Source organism: Ursus maritimus, unplaced genomic scaffold (assembly GCF_017311325.1).
Source record: "Ursus maritimus isolate PB19 unplaced genomic scaffold, ASM1731132v1 scaffold_38, whole genome shotgun sequence".
In the NCBI taxonomy this organism is placed as follows: domain Eukaryota; kingdom Metazoa; phylum Chordata; class Mammalia; order Carnivora; family Ursidae; genus Ursus; species Ursus maritimus.
In genome coordinates, this window is record NW_024426452.1 from 430,776 (window position 1) to 454,860 (window position 24,085).

Below are 24,085 nucleotides of genomic sequence, written 5' to 3' on the forward strand. Positions count from 1 at the left end.
GGTTTTGTGACTGACTTCTTTCCATTATTTTGTTTTTGTTTTGTTTTTCACCTTTTTATTTCAAAATAATTATTGATTCATAGGAATCGCACAGAAATATACAGTAATGTCCAGTGTTCCCATCCCCCAGCCTCCTTCAATTTGAGGTAACATTTAACACAACTATAGGACAAAATCATCCCTAGGAGATAGACATTGATGCAATCCAAAGAGCTTATTCAGATTCCACCAGTTAAAAATACTCTGTGTGTGTGTGTGTGTGTGTGTGTGTGTGTGTGTGTGTAATGCTGTGCAATCTTATTACATGTGTAACTTCGTGGAACCGCTATCACATGAAGATGCTCACCTGTACCACCCCTACCAGGCTTCTTCGTGCTGCCCCTTTTTTGCCACCCCTACCTTCCCATCCGTAAACTGGGGCAACCACTAATCTCATCTCCATCACTATCACTTTGTCTCTTCAAGAACATTTTTATAGAAGGACTTACACAATATGTGACCTTTTGGGATTGACTAATTTTTTTTTCCAGTTTGACTGACTTTTTGAACTCAGTATAATTCCCAGGTTCATCCAAGTTGTTGCACAATCAAGTTCATTCTTTTTTATTGCTGAGTAGTGTTCCATGCCCAGTATGGACAGTTTGTTTACCCACTTACCTCTTGAAAGTCATCTGAGTTGGAGCTACTGTGAATAGAGTTGCTATAGACATTCATGTACAAGTTCCTGCATGAAAATAAGTCTTCATTTCTCTGGAATAAATGCCCAAGAACGCAACCGATGGGCTGTATCCTATGTCCATTCATTGTATTTATTTTTACAGTTCTTTTCTATTTCTTGACAGTTGATTCCGGTTATCTGTTTATGGTACTGATAATATGAGTAACCTTTAAAGACAAGCACACTGAATCATTTTACAGCCTATGGCAAAGGTTGTTCCTCTGCGTGTGGATTTGTGCAGTGTGGATAAGGGTGGGCCTTCATGATTACTCCAGGTCGCATGCAGGTGCTAAATGGAGGTGATGCTTTCCTCAGCTGTGTGGGAAATGTTCATTCTTAGTGGTAATCAAGAACAGGGAATGCTTCTAGCAAGGAGTAACTACATTAGTAGCATACCACCAGCAATAAATGAGATTTGCAACTGAAGGAATTTCTGAGAAAATGAACAAAACTGTCGAAAGAAGTACGTAATAATTACTTAAGAAGAAATGAAGAAAATGGTATTTTTTCCAGACGTTGTTTATATTCGCCTTCTCTCGTGTTTCTTCTTGATAAATTCTTTTGACTTTATAAGGAACAGATAGTTTCTATCTTACATAAATTATTTCAAAATATGAGGAAGATGAAAAGCCCCTGTCTGTGGAGGAAGCGCAACCCTGCAATAGCACAGAAAACACAATGCTGGTTTTACTAATGAACAGGAATACTTTTTAGGTGGAATGATATATCAAAGCAGAAGTCCGTTGCTCTCCTGGCCAACATGTTGGGATCCTTTCACTTGGCATACGTTTTTTTTTTTTTAATTTTTATTTTTTTATTTTTTTATTATTATATTGTGTTAGTCACCATACAGTACATCCCTGGTTTCTGATGTAAAGTTCGATGATTCATTACTTGCATATAACACCCAGTGTACCATGCAATACATGCCCTCCTTACTACCCACCACCAGCCTATCCCATTCCCCACCCCTCCCTCTTGAAGCCTTCAGTTTGTTTCCCAGAGTCCACAGTCTCTCATGGTTCATTCCCCTTCTGTTACCCCCCTTTCTTCTTCCCTTTCTTCTCCTACTGATCTTCCTACTTCTTATGTTCCATAAATGAGTGAAACCATATGATAATTGTCCTTTTCTGCTTGACTTACTTTGCTTAGCATTATCTCCTCTAGTCCCGTCCATGTTGCAGTGAATGTTCAGAAGTCATTCTTTTTGATGGCTGAGTAATATTCCATTGTATACATGGACCACATCTTCTTAATCCAGTCATCTGTTGAAGGGCATCTCAGTTCCTCCACAATTTAGCTATTGTGGAAATGCTGTATGAACATTGGGGTGCATATCCTTCTCTTAATCACGTCTGTATCTTTGGGGTAAATACCCAGTAGTGCATGGCTCGGCATAGGGTAGTCATCTTTTTTTTTAGGGACCTCCACACTGTTTTCCAGAGTGGATGTACCAACTTGCATTCCCACCAATACTGAAGAGGAATCCCCTTTCTCCACATCCTTCCAACAATGTTGTTTCTTGCCTTGTCAATTTTTGCCATTCTAAGTGGCGTGAGGTGGTATCTTGAGTGGTTTTGATTTGATTTCCCTGATGGCTAATGATTTTGAACATTTTTTCATGTGTCTGCTAGCCACTTGTATGTCTTCATTAGAAAGTGTCTGTTCATATCTTCTGCCCATTTTATGATTTATTTGTTTCTTGTGTATTGAGTTTTGAGAAGTTCTTTGTAGATCCTGATACCACTCTTTCTCTGTAGTGTCATTTGCAAATATATTCTCACTCCCGTGGAGTGCCTCTTAGTTTTTTTGACTGTTCCTTGGCTGTGCAGAAGCTTTTATCTTGATGAAGTCCACAAGTTCATTTTTCTTTTTGTTTCTCTTGCCTTTGGAGATGTGTCAGGAAAGGTTGCTTTGGCGATGTCTTAGAGGTTGCTGCCTATGTCCTCCTCCAGGATTTTGATGGATTCCTGTCTCACATCGAGGTCTTTCATCCATTTGGAGTTTATCTTTGTGTATGGGAGAGAGTGGTCAAGTTTCATTTTTTTCGCATGTAGCTGTCCATTCCCAGCACCATTTATTGAAGAGACTGTCTTTTTCCACTGGATGTTTTTTCCTGCTCTGTCAAACATTGGTTGCCCAAAGAGCCGAGGGTCCATTTCTGGGCTCTCTATTCTGTTCCATTGGTCTATGTGTCTGTTTTTGTGCCAGTACCATGCTGTCTTTGTGATCACAGCTTTTGTAGTAGTCGAATCCGCAACGTGATGCTCCCCAGCTTTATTTTTCCTTTCCAACAATTCCTTGGAGATTCGGGGCCTTTTCTGGTTCCAATTAATCACAAGGGCTTGTGTTCCAGTTCTTGAAAATGTCATTGGTATTTTGATCGGGATGACATTGAAAGTGTAGATTGCTCTGGGTAGCATAGACATTTTAACTATGTTTATTTTTCTGATCCATGAAAGCATGAAATTTTTCCATCTTCTGTCTTCTTTCAATGCCTTCTTCAAGAGTGATCTGCAGTTTCTAGAATATAGATCCTTTACGTTCTTGGTTGCTTAATTCTAGATAATGTGATGATTTTTGGTGCTATTGTAAAATGGATGGATTCCCAATTTCTCTTTCCTTCAGTCTCATTGTTCATATATAGAAATGCAACTGATTTCTGAGCATTGATTTGTGTCCCGCCATCTACTGAATTGCTCAATAAGTTCTAGTAGTTTAGTGATTCCTTTGTGTTTCCATATAGAGTATCGTCATCTGCGAAGAGGTACAGTTTGGCTTCTTCTTTGCCGATTTGAATACATTTTATCCCTTTTTGTTGTCTGATCGCTGTTGCAAGGACTTCTAGTACTATGTTAAATAATAATGGCGAGAGTGGGCATCCTTGTCGTGTTCCTGATCTTAAGGGAAAGGCTTCCAGCTTTTCCCCATTGAGAATGATATTTGCTGTAGGCTTTTCATATGGTTTTTATGAGATTGAGGAATGTGCCCTCTATCCCTACACTCTGAAGGGTTTTAATCAGGAAAGGATGCTGTATTTTGTCAAATGCTTTTTCTGCATCTATTGAGAGGATCATAAGATTTTTGACTTTTTTCTTGTTGATATAATCTAAGACACTGATAGATTTGCGAATGTTGAACCACCCTTGCATCCCAGGGATGAATCCCACTTGGTCGTGATGGATAATCCTTTTAAGGTACTGTTGGATCCTATTAGCTAGGATCTTGTTGAGAATTTTGGCGTCCATATTCATTAGGGAGATCGGTCTGTAATTCTCCTTTTTGATGGGGTCTTTGCCTGGTTTGGTGATCAAGGTAATTCTGGCCTCATAGAATGAATTTGGTAGTTTTCCTTCTGTTTCTATTTTTTGAAACAGCTTCAGGAGAATAGGTATTATTTCTCCTTTGAATGTTTGGTAGAATTCCCCGGGGAATCCGTCAGGCCCTGGACTCTTGTTCTTTGGGAGGTTTTTGATAACTGCTTTAATCTCTTCATATTTAATCGGTCTGTTTAAAAAATTAATTTCTTTCTGTTTCAGTCTTGGTGGTTTATAGGTTTCCAGGAAGGCATCCATTTCTTCCAGATTATTTAATTTATTGGCGTAAAGCTGTTGATAAAAGTCTCTAATGATCCTTCCTATTTCATTGGTGTTGGTTTTGACCTCTCCCTTTTCATTCATAATATTGTTAATTTGGGTCCTTTCTCTATTCTTTTGAATAAGTCTGGCCTGTGGCTTATCAATCTTATTTATTCTTTCACAGAACCAGCTTCTAGTTCTGTTGATCTGCTCTACTGTGCTCCTGGTTTCTAATTCATTGATCTCTGCTCTAATCTTGATCACCTGCTTTCTCATGCGTGGATTAGGCCTATTCTTCTGTTCCTGTTTCAGCTTCTTGAGGTGAGAATATAAAAACTGCATTTTAGATTTTTCTATTCTTTTGAGCGAGGCTTGGATGGCTATTTATTTTCCCCTTAGGACCACCTTTGCAGTGTCCCATAGGTTTTAGACCATTGTGTTTTCATTCTCGTTGGTCTCCATAAATTGTTTAAATTGGTTTTTGATTACCTGGTTTATCAAATCATTCTTGACTAGATGGTTCTTAGTTTCCAAGTGTTTGAGTTTCTTTCAAATTTTTCCTTGTGATTGAGTTCCAATTTCAGAGCTTTGTGATCTGAGAATATGCAGGGAATAATTTCAGTCTTTTGGTATCGGTTGAGACCTGTTTTGTGACCCAGCATATGATCTATTCTTGAGAATGGTCCATGCGCATTCGAATAGAATGAGTATTCTTTTGTTCTGGGGTGTAGTGTTCTGTATATATCTATGAGGTCCATCTGGTCTAGTATGTCATTCAAAGCTCTTGTTTCTTTGTTGATTTTCTGCTTAGGTGATCTGTCTATTGCTGATAGTGGAGTGTTGAGGTCCCCTAGTATTAACGTATTTTTATCTATATGTCTCTTTATTCTGTTTGAGTTGGCTTGTGTATCTTGCTGCTCCCCTGTTGGGGACGTAGATATTTATAATTGTCATATCCACTTGTTGGATACATCCTTTTAGAATAATATAGTGCCCCCCCCACTCTGGAAAACAGTGTGGAGGTCCCTTAAAAATTTAAAAATTGAGTACCCTTTGATCCAGCAATTGCACTACTGGGTATTTACCACAAAGATACAGACGAAGTGAAGACAAGGGCCATATGCATCCCAATGTTCATAGCAGCATTGTCCACAATAGCTAAATCGTGAAAGGATCTGAGATGCCCTTGAACCATTAAGATGCCCTTAATCCAGATGACTGGATTAAGAAGTTGTGGTCCATATACACAATGGAATATTACTCAGCTATCAAAAAGAACGATTTCTCAACATTTGCTGCAACATGAATGGCACTGGAGGAAATAATGCTAAGTGAAATAAGTCAAGCAGAGAAAGACAATTATCATACGGTTTCTCTCATCTATGGAACATAAGAACTAGGAAGATCGGTAGGGGAAGAAAGGGATAAAGAAGGGGGGTAATCAGAAGGGGGAATGAAGCATGAGAGACTGTGGACTCTGAGAAACAAACTGGGGGCTTCAGATGGGAGGGGGGTGGGGGAATGGGATGGGCTGGTGATGGGTTGTAAGAAGGGCCCGTATTGCATGATGTACTGCGTGTTATACACAACTAATGGATCATCGAACTTTACATCAAAAACCAGGGATGTACTGTATGGTGACTAATGTAATATAATAAAAAACATTAAAAATAAAGAATAATATAGTGTCTTTCTGTATCTCTAACTACAGCCTTTAGTTTAAAATCCAATCTGTCTGATATGAGAATTGCTACTCCAGCTTTCTTTTGAGGTCCATTGGCATGAAAATGTTTTTCCATCCCTTCATTTTCAGTCTGGATGTATCTTTAGGTTCAAAATGAGTCTTCTGTAGACTGCAAATGGATGGGTCATGTCTTTTTATCCAGTCTGCCACCTGTGGCGTTTATGGGAGCTTTGAGGCCATTCACATTGACAATGATTATTGAGAAATATGATTTTAATGATGTCATGTTGCCTGTAAAGTCTTTGTTTCTATAGATTGTAAATTTCTGTTCTGTATCACCCTTGGGGCCTTTTTACTTTTATAGAACCCCCCCCTTAATATCTCCTGTAGGGCTGGTTTTGTGGTTACGAAATTGGTCAGTGACTGGCGATTCTGGAAGTTTCTTATCTCTCCATCAATTCTGAATGACAGCCTTGCTGGATAAAGGATCCTTGGCTGCATGTTTTTCTCTCAAAGAGCTTTAAAAATACCCCCTTCCAACCCTTTTTCTCATTCCAGGTCTGTGTAGACAGGTATGATGTAATCCTAATATTTTTGCCTTTGTACGTGAGAAATTTCCTTGCCCTGGCTGCTTTCAATACTGTATCCTTGGATCTAATATTTGCGAATTGCTCTATGACATGACGTGGCGTAGGTTTGTTGTGGTTGGATTTGGGAGGGTCCTCTCTGCCTCTTGGACACGAATGCTTGTTTCCTTTGCTAGACTGGGGAAGTTTTGAGCTACAGTTTGTTCAAATATCTCTTCTAAACCTCTCTCTTTCTCCACCCCCTCTCCACCCTCCACCTGCCGATGATTCTGACATTGGAGCGTTTCATTGAGTCAGTAATCTCCCGTAACCTACATTCTTGAGATTGGATTTTTTTGAGCCATGTTTCTGTTTTAGCTTTCTCTTCTACCATCCCATCCTCCAATTCACTAATTCATTCTTCTGCCTCATTTACCCTGGCCATCATAGTATCTAGTTTTGACTGCGTTTGATTCATAGCATTTTAATTTCTGCCAGATTCGCTCTCATTTCTGCCCTTAGAGATTCTATATTCTCGTTAATATTTTCATTAATATTTTTTTCAAGTCTGCACATCATCTTGACCATTGTTACTGTTACTCTGAACTCCATTTCTGATAATTTGGTTATATCCATATCCATTAGTTCTGTGGCAGAGGCCACAGACTCATTATCTTTTCTTTGCTGGGGGGGGATTTCTCCTTCTTGTCATTCTGGTGAGGAGAGGTTGCGGGGTTGTCCAGAGCCCAAATTATTGACCAGGACCCAGGCAGTGTGCTCTTGTTTTATAGGGACCTTAGGGATGTGAACTTCTTCTTGATTTTTTACCCTGTTTTCTGGGGGAGGGGCTTGCCGCGCTGATATTCATGTAACCCTGTTTGGGTAGAGTCTCCCCGTCCCCTGGGAGGGGGGATGGGGATTGGCACAATGTGAGCTGGAATTTCCAGGCTTTTGTTCTCTGACGGCTTTCCCTGGCAGTTTTCTGTAGCTCTTCTGAGAGTCAGAGCAGCAGTGGCCACATCCTAGCCTCTGTCTCAGAACAGAGAGATCACAGTCCGCTCTCCACTGAGCTCTTCTGGCCTCTTTAACTCTGTTTCTGTTGGTGCTGCTAAAAACCCTGCAGCTGGCATCCCAACCCTCACTTCCAGGGCCGGCGCGTCTCTGTCCTTTGTGTTTCCAACACTGCCAGCCACCAGCCGCCCCGCGCACGCTCCCGACCTCCCTGAGCTCCCTGTTTCAGTGAGGTTCACGCGCACTCCGGAGCGCAGGTTTTCAGTCTGGTCTTGCGCACGCTCCTAATCTCCCGGTCTCAGTCCGGTTCCAGTGAGCGCACCGGAGCTCCGGTTTTCAGTTTGGACGTGCCCGTGTTCCCAGGCTCAACAGTCTCAGTCTGTTCTCTCGCGGGTGCCATCCGCAAGTCCGTCCACTCCCCCGTGCAGGTGGCTACTGCTTCCCGGCGCCCGAGCACAGCGGCTCCCTCCCTCTTCCGTTTCTCTTCCGTATCTGTGCGTATCTGTGCACGATTTACGGCTCCCCGCTTCCTACCTCAATACTCAGCGCTGGAGATGTTCATTCGTAGAGATCCAGATGTATCTTCCTGCATCTCAGGCTGATTCCGTGGATGTTCAGGCTGGTCTGGTACCTATCCAGCTCGACTCAGGGGACCGGCTGAAAAAGGGGTCCCCTACTCCTCCGCCATCTTAACTCCCTCAGATTTTTTTTTTATTTAGTTTTATTTTTTAATGTAATCTCTACCTCCAATGTGCGGGTCGAACTCATGACCCCGAGATTAAGAGTCACATGCTCTTCTTACTGAGCCAGCCAGGCGCCCCTCACTTAGCATAGTTATTTGGAGGTTCACCCGCATGGTTGCATGTATCCATAGCTGGCTTCTTTTCTTGCTGTGTCGTATTCTATTCTAAGGATAAATCATGGTTTGCTTATCCATCCACCTGTTGGTAGACATTTGTATTATCTCAATGGCTATTTTGAATAAAAATTTCAAGAATTTTGTGTTTTTATTTAATTAATTAATTAATTTATTTGAGAGCGTGAACACAGGTGGGGGGATGGGGCAGAGGGAGAGGGAGAGACAGAACCCCAAGCAGACTCCGTGCCTAGCGCAGAGCCCGATGTGGGGCTCAATCCCATGACCAAAACCAAGAGTCAGACGCCGCCCGACTGAGCCAACCTGGTGCCTCCCATGAATGTTTTTCATCGAGTCTTTGTGTGGCCATATGCTTTCCTTGCTCTGCGGACATAAAATTACAAGCTGCTTGAACACCTTACAGTGGCCAGATGTGCGTAGGCTCTGGAGGGTGAGTGACCAAATTGTACAAGGGACATAGGAATGGCCAATGTGGCCGGAGCAGAGGACCCAAGCCTGAGCTTTGCATCTGGCATTTGATGGTTCTGTATTTGATTGCAGGCTATTTTCTTTTTTATGGGCTCTCCATTTTTTCTTAGAACAAAGTCCTGAATTCTTCTTGGCCTCTTTGGATCTCTCCCATTGTGCCCAGCCTTCCCTTTCAGGCCCATTACTAGGCCCAGTCCCTGCTCTTTCCCTTACTGGGAGTAAGAAGACGGTGATGACAGCTTAGATAAATTGCAGACCTGGAACTCCTGTGTGCACTGTATGTGCATAATTGTGTGTAATCCTTCCAGGAGCCCCACAAAGGAGGTACCACTTTTATGCCCTCAGTGCAGGGAAGAAACCACAGCTCAGAGAGTTTAAGTAACTTGTCCAGGATTGCACAGCTAGTAAGTGGCAGGTTAGATGTTAGACTAGATCATCTGACTTCGGAGCCAGCAACTTTAAGCACAATGTTGTACACCCTTCATCATTGGAAGGGCAGATTGTGCATGGAATTTAAGATGCCATTTTAAACTGTTCTTCCACATCATGTAGTTAACTCCTATATTCCTAACTTAGTGTTTCCTCCCAGGGCCTCTCCCTGGCAGCCCAGACTGGGTCAGATCACCCTGCACCACGGTGTGCCTGTGGTGCTCTGTGCCTGCCCCACTGAGCTGGGAGCACAGCATGGATGCAGATGCTTTCCTTTGCGTCCCTTAGTGTCCGCTGCCCAAAGAGTGCTAGCATCGAGTCAACCAGGTGAATGAGTGAATGAATTATACTGTCAGCTATGCCTGTTTGTCATCAGCTTTGTTGAGGTATTATTTACACATACAAATGTGTAACCACAATTAAGATAAAATTATTTTGATTACTCTAAGAGTTACCTGTGTCCCTTGCAATCTCCCTCCATCCCCAGCCACCACTGTTCTGTTTGCCCTTGTAGTTTTGTGTCTTCTAGAATTTTCGATAAACGGAATCATACATTATATAGTCTTTTGTGTCTGTCTTACTTAGCAGAATGCTTTTGAGATGCATCCATATGATTGCATGTGTCAGCAGTTCCAGGTATATACTTAAAACCACCTTAAATAGTTATTTTGGAAACAGCCCAGAAATAAATACTTAGCCCCATTCAGGTTTACACTGGGTTGATAAGTTAGAGCAGCGGTTCCTAAGGGTGCTCCCCAAGACCCTTTCAGAGTGTCCGCAAGGTCGAAATGATTTTCGTAATAACGCAAAGATATTATTTGCCTTTTTTACTCATTCTCTCAGGGTTTCCAGATATTACCTGACATGTGGTATTGCAACAGGTTGGATGCAGAAAGATTTGAGAATCCGTCTGTCTTCTATTAAGCTGTCTGGCTTAAAGAAATTTGTAAAAATGTTAATGCCGCTCTCCTCACTAAAAGTTTTTTTATTGGAAACTATAATCACTTTTTAAATAACAAATGTTAATTATATTATAAACATTTAATGGTTTTCTTGTTATTATTAGATACATGAATAAATATTTTTAAATTTTATTTTAACTTCTTACATGACAAATAGTCATAAATATAAACCATGTAAACAGAAGATCTTTGGGGGCTTCAGTTTTCTAGTTGTAGAGAAACCCTTAGTCCAAGAAGTTTAGAATCTCTGGACTAGGGACATTTTTGAAAAGGCATCAGGAATAGGATGAGGAAGTCTTGGAGCTGGGTGGGCTTAGAAGCGGGTCTGGAGACCTGGCCTGCGACGCCTGGAGAAGGAGCCTCCAGCCGGTGGTGGCAGATGGAATGTGGGCTGGAAGGCAGAGACAGGCTGTGTCAGCTGCAATCTCCTTGTCAGCCCCCTGCTCGCTCCTCAGACCTGGTCAGGCAGGTTCTGTGGATGTTTCAACTTCCTCCAAGGAGCCAGTGGGCAGCCTGTGCCTGAGGCTGGTCTGCGGGGCAGTGATCACGTGGCCTAGAGCCAGCCACTCTCCCGAGATGAAGCTGCAGCTACTGTCTGGCTTCAGGTTGGTCACGTGCTGAGGAGCTGATTGATGTCTGTGCTATGTTCTCATCGCAGGGCGAGCATAGGAAATCGTCAGCACGGTCTGTTGGCTTTCGGGAGAAACTATGTACCCTCCCCCTTCCCACGCACTCAAGTTCTAAGCTCAGATTGAAAGCCGGTCTAAAATAATTATTTTAACAAAAGTAGGTGGGAGGCTAGTCTTATTACTGGCACAATTATTGTGGGGAAAGCGACATGTGGATTTTGGTTAGTGATTTTGATAATGCTATTAATAAACGGGAGCAAAAGTGCACCTACAGTCTTTGACCTGTTAATTGCTCCTCTCTTACAGGCGAAAGGGCCTGTGGTTCCGACTGAGGAAGATACTTCTCTGTGTTCTGGGATTGTATGTTGCCATTCCATTTCTCATCAAACTATGTCCTGGGATACAGGCCAAACTGATTTTCTTGAATTTCGGTAAGTACCACATGCCCACTTTGCCTTGAATTTTAGTAAGAGTCCATTTGCATGATGATTTATATATTTTTATATCTACCACTCAGATCAAGAAATAGAACATTTCTATTACCCAGAAAGTTCCCTGTACCCCTTCCCAGTTACAGGCTGCTGCAGTGATGACATTGCCCTCCAGGGCTAACAGTTGTGTGCACAGGTAACCCCTGCTTGGGTGGGGGTCCTCCTTTAGGGCAGTGGGTGAGGATGTTAACAGTGCTGTGTTGGACGTGCTCTGCCCTTGTGCCATCTAGGAGGCTCACTGTCCTTGGAAAAGATGACCACTGAAAGGTGACCACCTTCAACAAAAATAATTAGGACTTTTTTCTTTAAAAAAAAAAAACAAAAACCCACCAGCGTGACATACTTTGGTTTCTGTGGAATTATATGCTGACTGTATAGGTGTTGTAGTTCCCCTGAGTTAACTTAGACCTTGTGTGTTCCAAAGGTGGTTTTTTTTTTCATGCTGTGTATTTACTTTTGTGCAAGCGGGAGGAGAAAGGTCCAGAAGTCTCAAGCTTAGGAGTAGAAGACAGAGGGCTCCCAGGTACATAATTGCTGGTAACAGTCCTCTTAAGGAGCATCATTTTACACCTTCAAGACGAGGCGAGGAGGGAAGAGGCCGGATCTGTGAGTGTTAGGGTTGGAAGACAGAACGCGGTGCTTGGCACACGGCAGGTACTCCGTCGGCGATGACCTTCAGCTTGGGTTGCAGGTACGGGTAGCATCTGAACCAGCCGAGGCGGGCTCTGTGTATGCTCTTAGCTGTTGGTTTGCAAAGAGTAGGTTTGGACCTTGTGTATTTGGGAGGAGAGGTTTGAAAGCTGTGGCTGATGCCGTGGGAGGCAGCAGCGTTGCTGGTAGAGAGGAGGGAGGAGGAAGAGCATGAAGATGAGGGGGAGGACACACAGGAGGTGTTGGGATGGCTCACATGTGCCTGTGGCATGCGGGGTGAGGGGGTGGCACGGGGCCAGGCGTGTCAGGGCTCCAGAGCCCTCATCTGTAGTAACGCAGTGCTGCAGGCTCTGTAGGCGCCTGGGCATACAAGTTCAGGTTTACGAAGTCTACAGTGGACTTAATCACAGGAACTTGGAAGTCGCTGGCTACAAAGGGCATTTCTGCTCTAAAGAGGAACAGTGGGAGGAGGAAGAGAAGTAGTAAGGTCAGTGTTTAATACTTTGTAAATCTAAAGTAAGTTTTTTTAATTTGGTGTCTTAAAATAAGTGTAAAATACTTGTAATACCAAGAGGCATTTGATTTTTCTCATGGAAATGTAGCTGAACTTCGAGAAATTTATCCTCTCTATGTTTTTGTCAGTGTGAGAGGCGCAAACTTAAAAGGAACTAACAGCATACTAAAATCAAGGGAGTTTTGATTTTCTGACTTTAACCCTTAACTGTCCACAGTCGGTCCAGCATAGAAGAGAGTTTGGGTTTACACATAAACGCGAAGCTACCGGGTTGCAGATACCCTGATGTCAGACTTTAGGAGGGACTCTGAATGGCTTTTCCAGCTCTATAGGCCTCCGGGTGCCTTGGGCAAGTGCCTTTGCCACATGGTGGGGTCTCAGCAAATATTTGAATTGAATTGCTTGTCTTCAGATCAGTTATTTGGGCCGCTTTAGACACAGCCCGCAAGTGTTGCTCGGTTGGTTTCCTAATGAAATGGTAGAATGTTCCACAGGGCAGAACTTTGGGTTCTCCAAGTCCAGTCCCCTGCACCTCCACAAGGAGATGACAGTCGCTTACCCTCTCCTTCCAGATGTCCGCTGTGTGGCCGTGCGGTCGCCTCCTGCAGCGGTTGTAAAGGAGGTGGTTTCGTTAGCTGTCTGTGCTGCCTTCTCTGGGGGGGAGTGGGGTCTCCAGTGCTGGCCTGCAGTGGTTTGGCAGTTCCAGCCCATGGTGCTGGAGGGGTAGCTCCTCCATTTTTGTCTCCTCAAAATGTGGGTCATGATCCTGTGGATTTCCGTTTGGACTCTAAAGGAAGTCTAAACAGTCTTTTGGGCCTCAAAACAAAATCAAGGAATATATTCTTAAGTTCACACAAATCCACCTGAAATCACATTCATAAATCAGATAAATAAGCTGTAGAAAAAACATAGGCGTTATTCTGCTTTAAATATATTTTCATAAGCAAAAACTACATGAGCATTCCAAAAACAGAAGATTAACTGAGAGGCGAAGAAGAAAATGAAAATCATTCTGAGGAAGTGATTAGTGTTGTTGCTGATCTGTTTCCTGCTGGTCTCTTTTGTCTGCGTCTCTACACACAAACGTCAGTATATGCGCTTTTCACCTACTCAGGTTCCAAAGTCTGACTCCAGTGTCAGTGATGTTGGGTGACACCCAGTATTCTGTGGTCTGCAAGTCTAGATGACTTTTGTTGTTGTTGTTAAATTGAAGTATAGTTGGCATACAGCCGGATATTAATTTCAGGGGTACAACACAGGTTTGACACGTGTATGCATTACTCCACGCTCATCACAGGAAGTGTCGTCACCATCTGTCAGCATCCTGACTGACTACAGCAGGATTGACCGTATTCCCTATGCTGTACGTCTCATCTCCGTGGTGTGTATATTTAACAGGAAGTTTGTACCTTTTTCTCTCCTTCCCCTGTTTTGCCCATCTCCCCACCCCCTCCCCCTCTGGCAACCACCAGTTTGTTCTCTTTATTTGTGGGTCTGTTTCAGGTTTTTGTTTGTTTCAGTTTGTTCGTTCCTTTCTTTTGTTTTTTAGATGCCACATGTAAGTGAAATCCTATGGTATTTGTCTTCCTCTGTGTGACTTATTTCACTTAGCGTACATAATGTCCTCTAGGTCTACCCACGTTGTCCCAGATGGCAAGATCTCATCCTTTTTTATGGCTGCGTAATGAAGCCTGGATATCTTCTCTGCAGTTCTTTGCCCTTGGATCCAGAACTGTCTCTCGGTGAGAAGGAATGTTTTGGTTCAGAGGCCTGCACAGAACTGCTCTTCTCTTCATATTACCTTGGGCCTTTTTTGGGAAATAGGTTAGATATATGAATTATGTATTTGTTTTTAAAGCAGAAGGCCAGCCAGTCGGCTTCAACATTCTCCAGGATAATAATCCTTATGCTTCCTCTTGGCAGTCCCTTTTAACCCTTGATAGCTTTCTTTCTTTCCTTTTAAAATTTTTTTATTGGAGTAGTTGACACATAATATGCATTAGTTTCAGGTGTACAACATGGTGATTAGGCTGTGCTCACCATGAGTGTAGCCACCGTCTGTTACCATAAATGTGATTGCACTATCATTGCCTGCGTTCCTCCTGCCGTGCCTTTCATCCCTGTGACTCACTCACTCTAGACCTGGAAACCTGTACCTCCCACTTCCCTTCCCCCGTTTTGCCCGTCCGCCCATGCCTCTCCCCTCTGGCAATCATCAGTTTGCTCTCTGTGTTTACAAACAGATCAGGTCTGATTCTGCTTTTTGTTTGTTTATTCATTTGTTTTTGTTTTAGGTTCCACATAATGAGTGAAACCGTATGGTATTTGTCTTTCTCTGCCTGACTCATTTCACTTAGCGTTGTACACTCTAGGTCCATCCATGTTGTCACAAATGGCAGGATATTGTGCATTTTTATGGCCGTGTAACAGTCTGCTGTGCGTGTGTATACCACATTGTCCTTACCCATTCGTCTGTCCATGGACACTTGGGCTTCTTCTCTATCTGGGCTATTGTAAATAATGCTGCAGTAAACATGGGGGTGTGTGTATCCTTTCAAATTAGTGTTTTCATTTTCTTTGGGTAAATACCCAGTAGTGGAATTATTGGATCATACAGTATTTCTATTTTTAATTTTTTGAGGAACCTCCCTACTATTTTCCTTTCTTATCCCCTTTGCTCTTATGGAAGGCCCTACAGCCCCCATCACAGTGTTAGAATTTGATAAAACCCAGAGAGGCCTCTGCCCTCCCCTTGTCGGCACCACACCTCTTCCAGTGCCTCAGTGACTGGGATGAGGGGTAGCCCCGATGTTTAAAATCTTCAGGCAGTCAGAAGTGTCCATTGTGGCTAAGTAGTATAGCCTCTCAGCCTATCATGTATTTTGCAGATGGACTAAAGGGATGGTAGACTAGGTCATTTTCCATTCAGTCGTGTCCTCACTGGTTATTCACTGAACGCTGTTTGTGCAGATCCTCTCTAAATCGCGCCCTCTGGTATGTGGTTGCCAGTAAATGACAGTGTGGCCAGCGGGTGAATAATGAAAAATGGGAAGGAGGGGAAGCCAGAGGTGGGGTTGAAGCCGCTGGATGTGTCTTGCAGGCCTGTGGGCACAGCAGCATGTGTATGGGGTTCCTGGGTTGTGCGCTTAAGCTGTGTGTGAGGCCAAACTTGTATAGCTAGCGGGGAGGGGCTGGTCACTGTCCCGGGCTCCTCACTCCTGCCCCTGCCCCGTGCCCGGTGGGCTGCTTGTGGTCCCTGTGCTGTGTCCTGCTCCAAAAACCCTGTGAATGAAGCAGGGCCCCGAGGGTCCTGGGGCCAAGGGATAGCACAGGAGGTCAGGGGGCCCTGGTACCCACCTGTTTCTGGCCAGCAGGAGTGAGGTATGTTCTGTCCTGGGCATATCCTGTCACCCTCCTCCTGCACCCCTTGACCCCGTCCCTTTGTGGCATTTTGCTTACTCAGACCAGTAGTTACCAGTGGTTCCTCTGGCCACACCTCCCTGGAGCTGTCTGACCTCCTGGACTGAACCTGGACCTCCACTCTCCGGAGGGGCGCCCTGGGAAGAGAGGCACATGGGCGGCAGCTGCTGGACTCGGACCTTTCGCTGCCGCCTTCTTCACAGTTATTTCTGCAGCAGAAAGAAAAGTGGGCTGGAAGATAAGTTTTGTGGAATGAGGTCCTCCTGGAGGGGAATCTGGCTTCTCGGTTTCTAGATTTCTCAGGCCTGAAGCTTTGGGGATTAGCTGCTAATCCTCATTAAACACTCTTCACAGGTAGGACGTTCCCTTTGAGCTGTGGGGTCATGTGGAAGTAGCTTGGCCGCCTTCTCCCCCAACACAGAACCCGCCAAAGCCTGAGAGTTGAGCCAGTGGAAGCCAAGTGCCCTCAGCCCTTGATGACACCCACTTTCTGTTTGGCGTGGGGGCTGGGGGTAGGTAATTCCAGTCTCAGGAGCAGAATTAAGGGAACCTGGGTGTGGGGTGGAACAGTGGGCTTGGGGTTTGGGTTTTCAGAGTTTGATTGAGGAAGTCATTTCACTTCACAGTTGTCAGGTGACGAATGGGCTCGTGAAGCTGCAGCCGTCAGCTCCACAGCGTGGAACAATGTCCCAGGATGGAGATCACAGGAGTAGGTACCCGCGTCTGAAACAGCACGGGAAACACAGGCCCTTGCCAGCCTTCTTTCTGGTCAGGAGCCTTCTCTGAGTCCCCTTGCCAGAGTAAAATCTGACCCCCATAGCATGGCTGCCCTGGTCCCCGGGGGCTGCTGTACAAATACCACAAACTGAATGGCTTAAAACAACAGAAATTGATCCTCTCCCACTTCTAGAGCCTGGAAGCCTGAGATCAAGGTGTCAGCAGGGCCACGCTCCCTGAGACTCTGGGCACGGTCCTTCCTTGCCTCCTCCAGGCCTCTGGTGGTGGCCAGGAGTCTGTGGTGTCTCCCTCGGCCTGTGGCTGCACCCCTCCAGCCTCTGCCTCTGTCATCACACAGCTGGCTTCTCCCGGTACCGGTCCACTGTCTTCCTCTGTCCCTTCTGTGTCTGTGTCCCAGTTTTCCCTTTTGATAGGGACACTAGGTCTACTGGATTGAAGTCCACCTTAATGGCCTCACTTTAGCTTGATTATCTCTGTAAAGACCCTGTATCCAAATAAGGTCACATTCTGATGGACTGGGGGTTGGGACTTGTGTATCTTTCGGGGTATCCTGAAAAGGACATGAGGGCCATTTACCTTTCTTCCTTCCTGTGTCATTAGTCAAGAGTGCAGGCTGTGGGGTCAGGCTGCCCGGGTGCAAGTCCCAGGGCTGTGAGACAGGAGCTGGTGACCTCACAAGAGCTCTAAAGCTGAAGAGGTGGTGTGCACATCACAGGAGGCGCGGCAGGAGGGTGTGCACGGCATGGGGCCGGCCTGGCGGCAGCACCAGAACACACGATGCCACCCCTTTGATGCCCCTTTTTTCTTTTGAGAGAAAGTCATAATTAAAGTTAAAAAAAAAATTAGCCTTCTCCCTGGGGGAGAGGTGGATTAAGAAGCTGAAAGTACCAACGGCAGCCCTTGTGGGAAGACTTATCTCCTTGCATGCTCTGAAATGCTCAGGGACTCCCTGGGGAAGGAGCACGTGTGCGTCTCCATGTCCTCAAGAGTGGGTATTTCATTTCTTCAGCAAATGTGTATTGAGCTTCAGTGGGCATTTGAGGAGCAAGAGCCAAATGTGCAGGTATGTGGCTGGAGAGTACTCAGGTGGAGAGGACAGCAAGTGCAAAGGCCCTGAGGGGGAGATCAAAGGTTGTGGCTCAGGAACAGGACGTAGTGGGAGACGAGCATGTTTGGCTTTTGCGCCGTGTGGATAAGTGCAGTTCTGTAATGAAACAACTCTCTTCACCAAAGAAAACTGTACAGAGGTGTGTGACTCCCTTATGCAAGGTAGGATTGCCTTGAGGCCAGGACCCTCCTGCTGTTTGTCCCTACCCCCTTTGGGAGTCACCATTTGATAAAGTGAGTAAATCTCACCTCAAGGTTTTGGGTTTTTTTTTTTTTTTTTTTTTACATTTTTCAATCTTTGGGGCACCTGGGGGGCTCAGTTGTCTTAGCATCCGACTCTTTATTTCAGCTTAGGTCATGATCTCAGGGACATGAAATCGAGCCCTGTGCTGGGCTCCACGGTGGGCTTGGAGCGTGCTTCAGATTCTCTTTCTCCCTCTCCCACTCCCCTGCACCCTGCTCGCATGCTCTCTCTCTCTCAAAAAGAAAAAAATTAAATTTTTCAATTTTTGACTAGATATAGCTTTAAAAATTGTGTTCACCATAAGCAGTGAAAGTGCAACAGTGTATAAAGGTAAAATTAAATATCGCCCACCTGCCCATGCACGCGTGTGTGCGTGTGTGTGTTGGCACACACACTTTGGTAACAGCCTGGCCTCTGTCTTCCTTTATTTCTTTCCGAGTCCGCCGTGGGTTGTGACGTTGGATACATTTGCTTGTGTTTACAGTAACCTTATGAGGCTAATGCAGCATATACGGTCGTCTCGCTCCTCTGCTCTTCTACCTGTACTTTGGGGACTTTCCTCCACGTTAGTGGGTCTCAGTGGGTCTCCAGCTAATGGCCCCTAGATTTTCCACAGTGTGGGCGCATTACAGAATTCGGCTCTGTTGGCAGGTGACCTGTTAAATGTAGGGCTCCTGTTGTACAGTTCCTCTTGGCGACACTCAACTCTAGATGGGCTCTGTGGATTCCCCGCACCCAAACCTCATCTCCTGCTGTCCTCTCTGCATGAAGTGACAGCACTAGAAACTTCAGGACCCCACTTAACGGACACACACCCACATTCACTTGGTGACCAAGTCCTGTGGCCTTGGCTCCAGAACACACCACCCACCTGTCACCTTTCCCATTGTCCCTACCGCCACCATCCAGGTTCCAGCCTTCAGTTGTGGCTTAGCCAGGCCTGGCTGGCGTCACCATCTCTAGACTCTCTCACGGCCAGGAGGTCCCTCAGGCCCCTCAGGGATCTTTTCTTCCCCCACTTTTGTCTTTCTGCCGTGAACAACCATCAGGAGCCTGTCTGTTCTCGGACTTCATCCTTGCTAGAGGATGTGCAGGTGTGCCCACGGCGTGCCAGCACGTGCTCACCCAGCCCTGCACCTGAGGCCGGGGGGGCTCTGCGTACCTGGCAGTCTTGGGTTGGAGAAGACTTGGCACTTCCTGAGAGCTTCACCTCTGCTATGTGTGTGTACACGTCTGTGTCCGTCTGCCCCCACTAATCCTGGTTTCCATCTCTTTGTCCCCCACAGTGAGGGTTCCCTATTTCATTGACTTGAAAAAACCACAGGATCAAGGTTTGAATCACACGTGTAATTACTACCTCCAGCCAGAGGAAGACGTGACCATTGGAGTCTGGTGAGTGCCCGGCAGCGTGGCCAGGGTTGTCCAAGACAATCGCCTGTCCATTTTTATTCTCCCCCTCTCCGCTTCCAAAGCAGAGATCTTGGATAGATTTGATCCTAATGGAGCACAAAGATAGCATCAGATCTGTTCCAAGGTTTTGAAACACCAAAGGTTTTGTGAACCAGGCTGTTTGTAGAAGAGAGCCTTATTTCCAGGGGGAAAAAAGAGAGTAGGAGCACAGATTTGAGATATACCCTTTCTTCTCAGAGAAGGGAATGTTTAGACATTGAAAACAGCTGGATTTCTTTCACACAAAGTGCTTCCAGCCACTGATAATGGTGGTGTTTGCTCTCTTCTTGTATTGACTTTTTTTGAGCCACAAATTTAAATTGGACTTCAGTTCTGTGACTTCTGTCTCCTTGGAATATGTTTTCCTGCTTTTCCCCCATGGACAAGTGGGTGTTTCTGAACAACTAAATTAAAATGACCAACTTTTCTGTGGCATTTTCTTTCTTCTCTCAGAAGCAGCTTGGCATCACTGCCCCTTTATGTAGCTGGGTTTCTCTTTCAGCAGCCATGACGTCTCCTGCCCTCGCAGAAAACTGCTGGGTATGTGAGATGCTTCTAAACAAAAGGCTGTGGGTGGCTTCCCAGTGTGGGCCGTGAGGAAGTTCAGCCATATCTAATGGTCCTGGGTAAAGAGCATAAAATGGGGAGATTATTATTCTAGGAGTTAATGCTGGGACTAGGCTTTTGTTATTTCTGGTTTAATTTAATCTTACTAATTACACAATTAGTGCATGGGACACTTTGCTGTTGTGTCCTTAGAAGCTTGATGTGTTTTGCTCAGAGCTATTTGGTAGGAAATTGGTCAGCCCCCCTGCTGGACAAGGGGTTGTTAGTGGGGACCTCTTCCTTGGGTAGTAGTTAGGGCAATCTACTGAGGGAGGGGTGTTTGTGGTGCTGATACTTAGGCTGAAAGCTCCCACAGTAATCACCCAAGAAGGTTGTACTTAGTGACAGCAATGGCGAGACTCAACTTAGTGACAGCCAGGCTGAGTGCTGCTGGGCCCTGGCTGGCCTGCCCAGGTCTGCGCCCCATATTGTCATGAGGGCGCTGTGGGCCCTCGGGCAGCAGTAGGCCTTGTTCTCAGCTGTCTGTCTGTGGGCATAAGCTCTCCATCTGGCAGGGGCAGGAGAGCCCTGGGAATAGGGTTCTTCTCCTCTGGGTGGGAGCTTCCTGGGCCTTTGTCAAGAGCACTGGGTTTGGGGTAAGCTGACTTCTGGAAGTACATCAGCGTCCAGGACCTTTAAAATGTGCCTTTTGGTCCCATGGGTTTATAATTGCCAAAGAGTGATTATGGTCAGAACCACCCAAAGTGTGATCTTCTGGAATGGGTCAAAGAAACAGAAGTGAAATGCTGAGGAGCACCTGGGGGGCTCAGTCGGTTAAGGGTCTGACTCTTGATTTTGGCTCAGGTCGTGATCTCAGGGGCATGTGATTGAGCCCCACGTCATGCTCTGCACTGGGCGTGGGGTCTGCTTAAGATTCTCTTTCTGCCCCTCCCTTCTCTACCCTCTGAAGAAGAGGAAGAGGAAAAAGAAGAAGAAGGGGAAGGAGAAGGAGAAGAAGTGAAATGCTGGAACTTAAGAGTTAGGAAATTTAAAAATGGCCGTTTAATATCTTCAAGTTTCTTGCTAATAAATGTGAATATGTTTTACAGAAAAACCTTATTCATTCAGGGGCGCCTGGGTGGCGCAGTCGTTAAGCGTCTGCCTTCAGCTCAGGGCATGATCCCGGTGCTCTGGAATCGAGCCCCACGTCAGGCTTCTCCGCTAGGAGCCTGCTTCTTCCTCTCCCACTCCCCGTGCTTCTGTTCCCTCTCTCACTGGCTGTCTCTCTCTGTCAAATAAATAAATAAAATCTTTAAAAACAAACAAAAACAAACAAAACCCTTATTCATTCAGACCCTCCCCAGCAATTAACAGTATTTGATGTGGACTGACTTCAGATTAACTAGACCATCTCCCCAAGGGAGAGTTCTGGCCAGAGAGACTAAGTGCACCTGCCCAGCCAGGTGTGGGATGAGCTGGGCTGACACCAGTCCATCCGTGTAGTATGTTGGCTTGCGCATCTCCTCCTGCAGAGATGGGTCTGCTCCCAGATGCCTTGTGAGCAGGCTCTGGAATCTGCTGTCTGTTAGAAATGGTGCTTTAAGGATGTCCAGCTCCTAGTCCAGCTCATAAAGATCAGTGTCGCTGAATTATGGCCTCTGACAGCACGAACTATCTTAAGTGGTTGTGAGTTAAATTGTGTACAGCTTAGACTAGATAGTCCAAGATGGCAGAGGACTTGGTTTCATCAGGTCCCAGGAGCTCAGCTAGATGGCTATCAAGTCATTCTGAACACCTGTGAACTCAACCAGAGATCTAAGAAAATAATAGCTGCAACTCTACAAATAGAAAAGTGACCACTCTGCAAGGTAGGAGGTGCAGAGAAGTGAATCCGAGTGATATATGGGAAGATAAGCCACAGAGGGAGGGGAGCCTCTGTAAGCCGGCTACTGGAGTGATACAGCAGCAGAGTGCAAAATCAGAATGTTTAGAAGTCTGCTTCAGGGAGGGACGTCCCTGCCTGAAAGGCACTCAGGTGGTGAAATCCTAGGTGGGACAGTGTGGTCTCAGGATCCTCGGGTCACAGGAAGACCGGGGGTGCCTGAGTGCGGCAGAGCTCCCAAATATTAGAGCCGGGAAGCCGACTGCAATCAGTGAGCCCAAGACAGGGCTCTCAGCTCGGGGTGGCCATAAACTGTGAACCGTGGCGCGGTTGGGCGACTGCTGTCCAAGCAAGGACTGAGCAACTGCAGAGGGATACATGATACCATAAAATGAAACAATATTAGAATAATTGGGATCCTAGAAGAAGAGGAAAGAGGGAGTGGGGCAGAAGGTATACTGGAACAAATTATAGCAGAGAACTTCCCTAATGTGGGGAGGAAACAAACATCCAAGTCCAAGGCACAGAGAACCCCCCCCTCAAATATCAATAAAAATAGGTCAACATCCTGACATATATATAATAGTGAAACTTGCAAACCTCAAAGACAAAGAGAAATCCTGAAGGCAGCTCTGGACAAGCGGTCCGTAACCCACAAGGGTAGAAACATAAGGCTGGCAGCAGACCTATCCACAGAGACCCAGTAGGCCAGAAAGTACTGGCATTGATATATTCAGGGTGCTAAATGAAAAAAATACGGAGCCAAGAATACTTTATCCAGCTAGAATGTCATTCAAAATAGAAGGAGACATAAAATGCCTCCAGGACCAAACAAACAGAAACTGAAAGAATAAGTGATCGCTAAACCAGCCCTGCAAGAAATATTAAAAGGGATCCTTTAAGTGAAGAGAGAGCCAAAAAGTAGCATAGACCAGAAAGGAACAGAGACAATATACAGAAACAGTGATTTTACAGGTAATAAAAAAGCACTAAATTCATATCTTTCAGTAGTTACTCTGAATGTAAATGGGCTAAATGCTCCGGTCAAAAGACACAGGGTATCGAATGGATAAAGAAGCAAGACCCATCCATATGCTGTTTGCAAGAGACTCATTTTAGACCCAAAGACACCTCAGACTGAAAGTGAGGGGGTGGAAAACCATTTATCATGTTAATAAACATAAAAAGAAAGTTGGGGTGTCAATCCTTATATCAGACAAATTAGATTTTAAGCCAAAGACTGTAATGGGGGCGCCTGGGTGGCTCAGGCATTAAGCATCTGCCTTCGGCTCAGGGCGTGATCCTGGCGTTATGGGATCGAGCCCCGCATCAGGCTCCTCCACTGGGAGCCTGCTTCTGCCTCTCCCACTTCCCCTGCTTGTGTTCCCTCTCTCGCTGGCTGTCTCTCTCTGTCAAATAAATAAATAAAAATCTTAAAAAAAAAAAACAGACTGTAATAAGAGATGAAGGACACTATATCATAATTAAAGATTCTATACCACAAGAAGATCTAACAATTGTAAACATTTATGCCCCTAATATGGCAGCAGCCAATTACATAAACCAATTAATAACAAAATTAAACAAACACATAGATAATAATACAATAATAGTAAGGGACTTTATTATTTTTTCAAAGATTTTATTTACTTATTTGACAGAGAGAGAGCACAAGGAGGGGGAGCGGGCTTCTTACTGAGCAAGGAGCCTGATGTGGGCCTTGATCCCAGGACCCTGGGATCATGACCTGAGCTGAAGGCAGATGCTTAACCGACTGAGCCACCCAGGTGCTCCAATAGTGGGGGACTTCAACACCCCACTCACTGCAATGGACAGATCATTTAAGTAGAAGATCAACAAGGAAACAAGGGTTTGAATGACACACTGGACTGTACTTCACAGATATATTTGGAGCATTTCATCCTAGAGCAACAGAATACACACTCTTCTCAAGTGCACGTGGAACATTCTCCACAATAGATCACATACTGGGTCACAAATCAGGTCTCAACTAGGACCAGAAGATTGAGATTATTCCATGCATATCTTTGGACCATGATGCTTTGAAACTGGAACTCAATCTCAAGAGGAAATTTGGAAAAAACTCAAATACATGGAGTC

General features: G+C 45.1%; 1 protein-coding gene across 1 annotated transcript in view; it reads left to right on the forward strand.

Moving 5' to 3' along the window:
• Nucleotides 1-24,085, forward strand: part of ABHD12 (abhydrolase domain containing 12, lysophospholipase) — an 86,987-nt gene that overhangs the window by 40,970 nt on the left and 21,932 nt on the right. The window contains exons 2-3 of the mRNA XM_040620948.1: nt 11,229-11,353; nt 19,374-19,479. Of these exons, the coding sequence (XP_040476882.1) occupies nt 11,229-11,353; nt 19,374-19,479 (231 nt within the window). The remainder of the gene's footprint in view (nt 1-11,228; nt 11,354-19,373; nt 19,480-24,085) is intronic.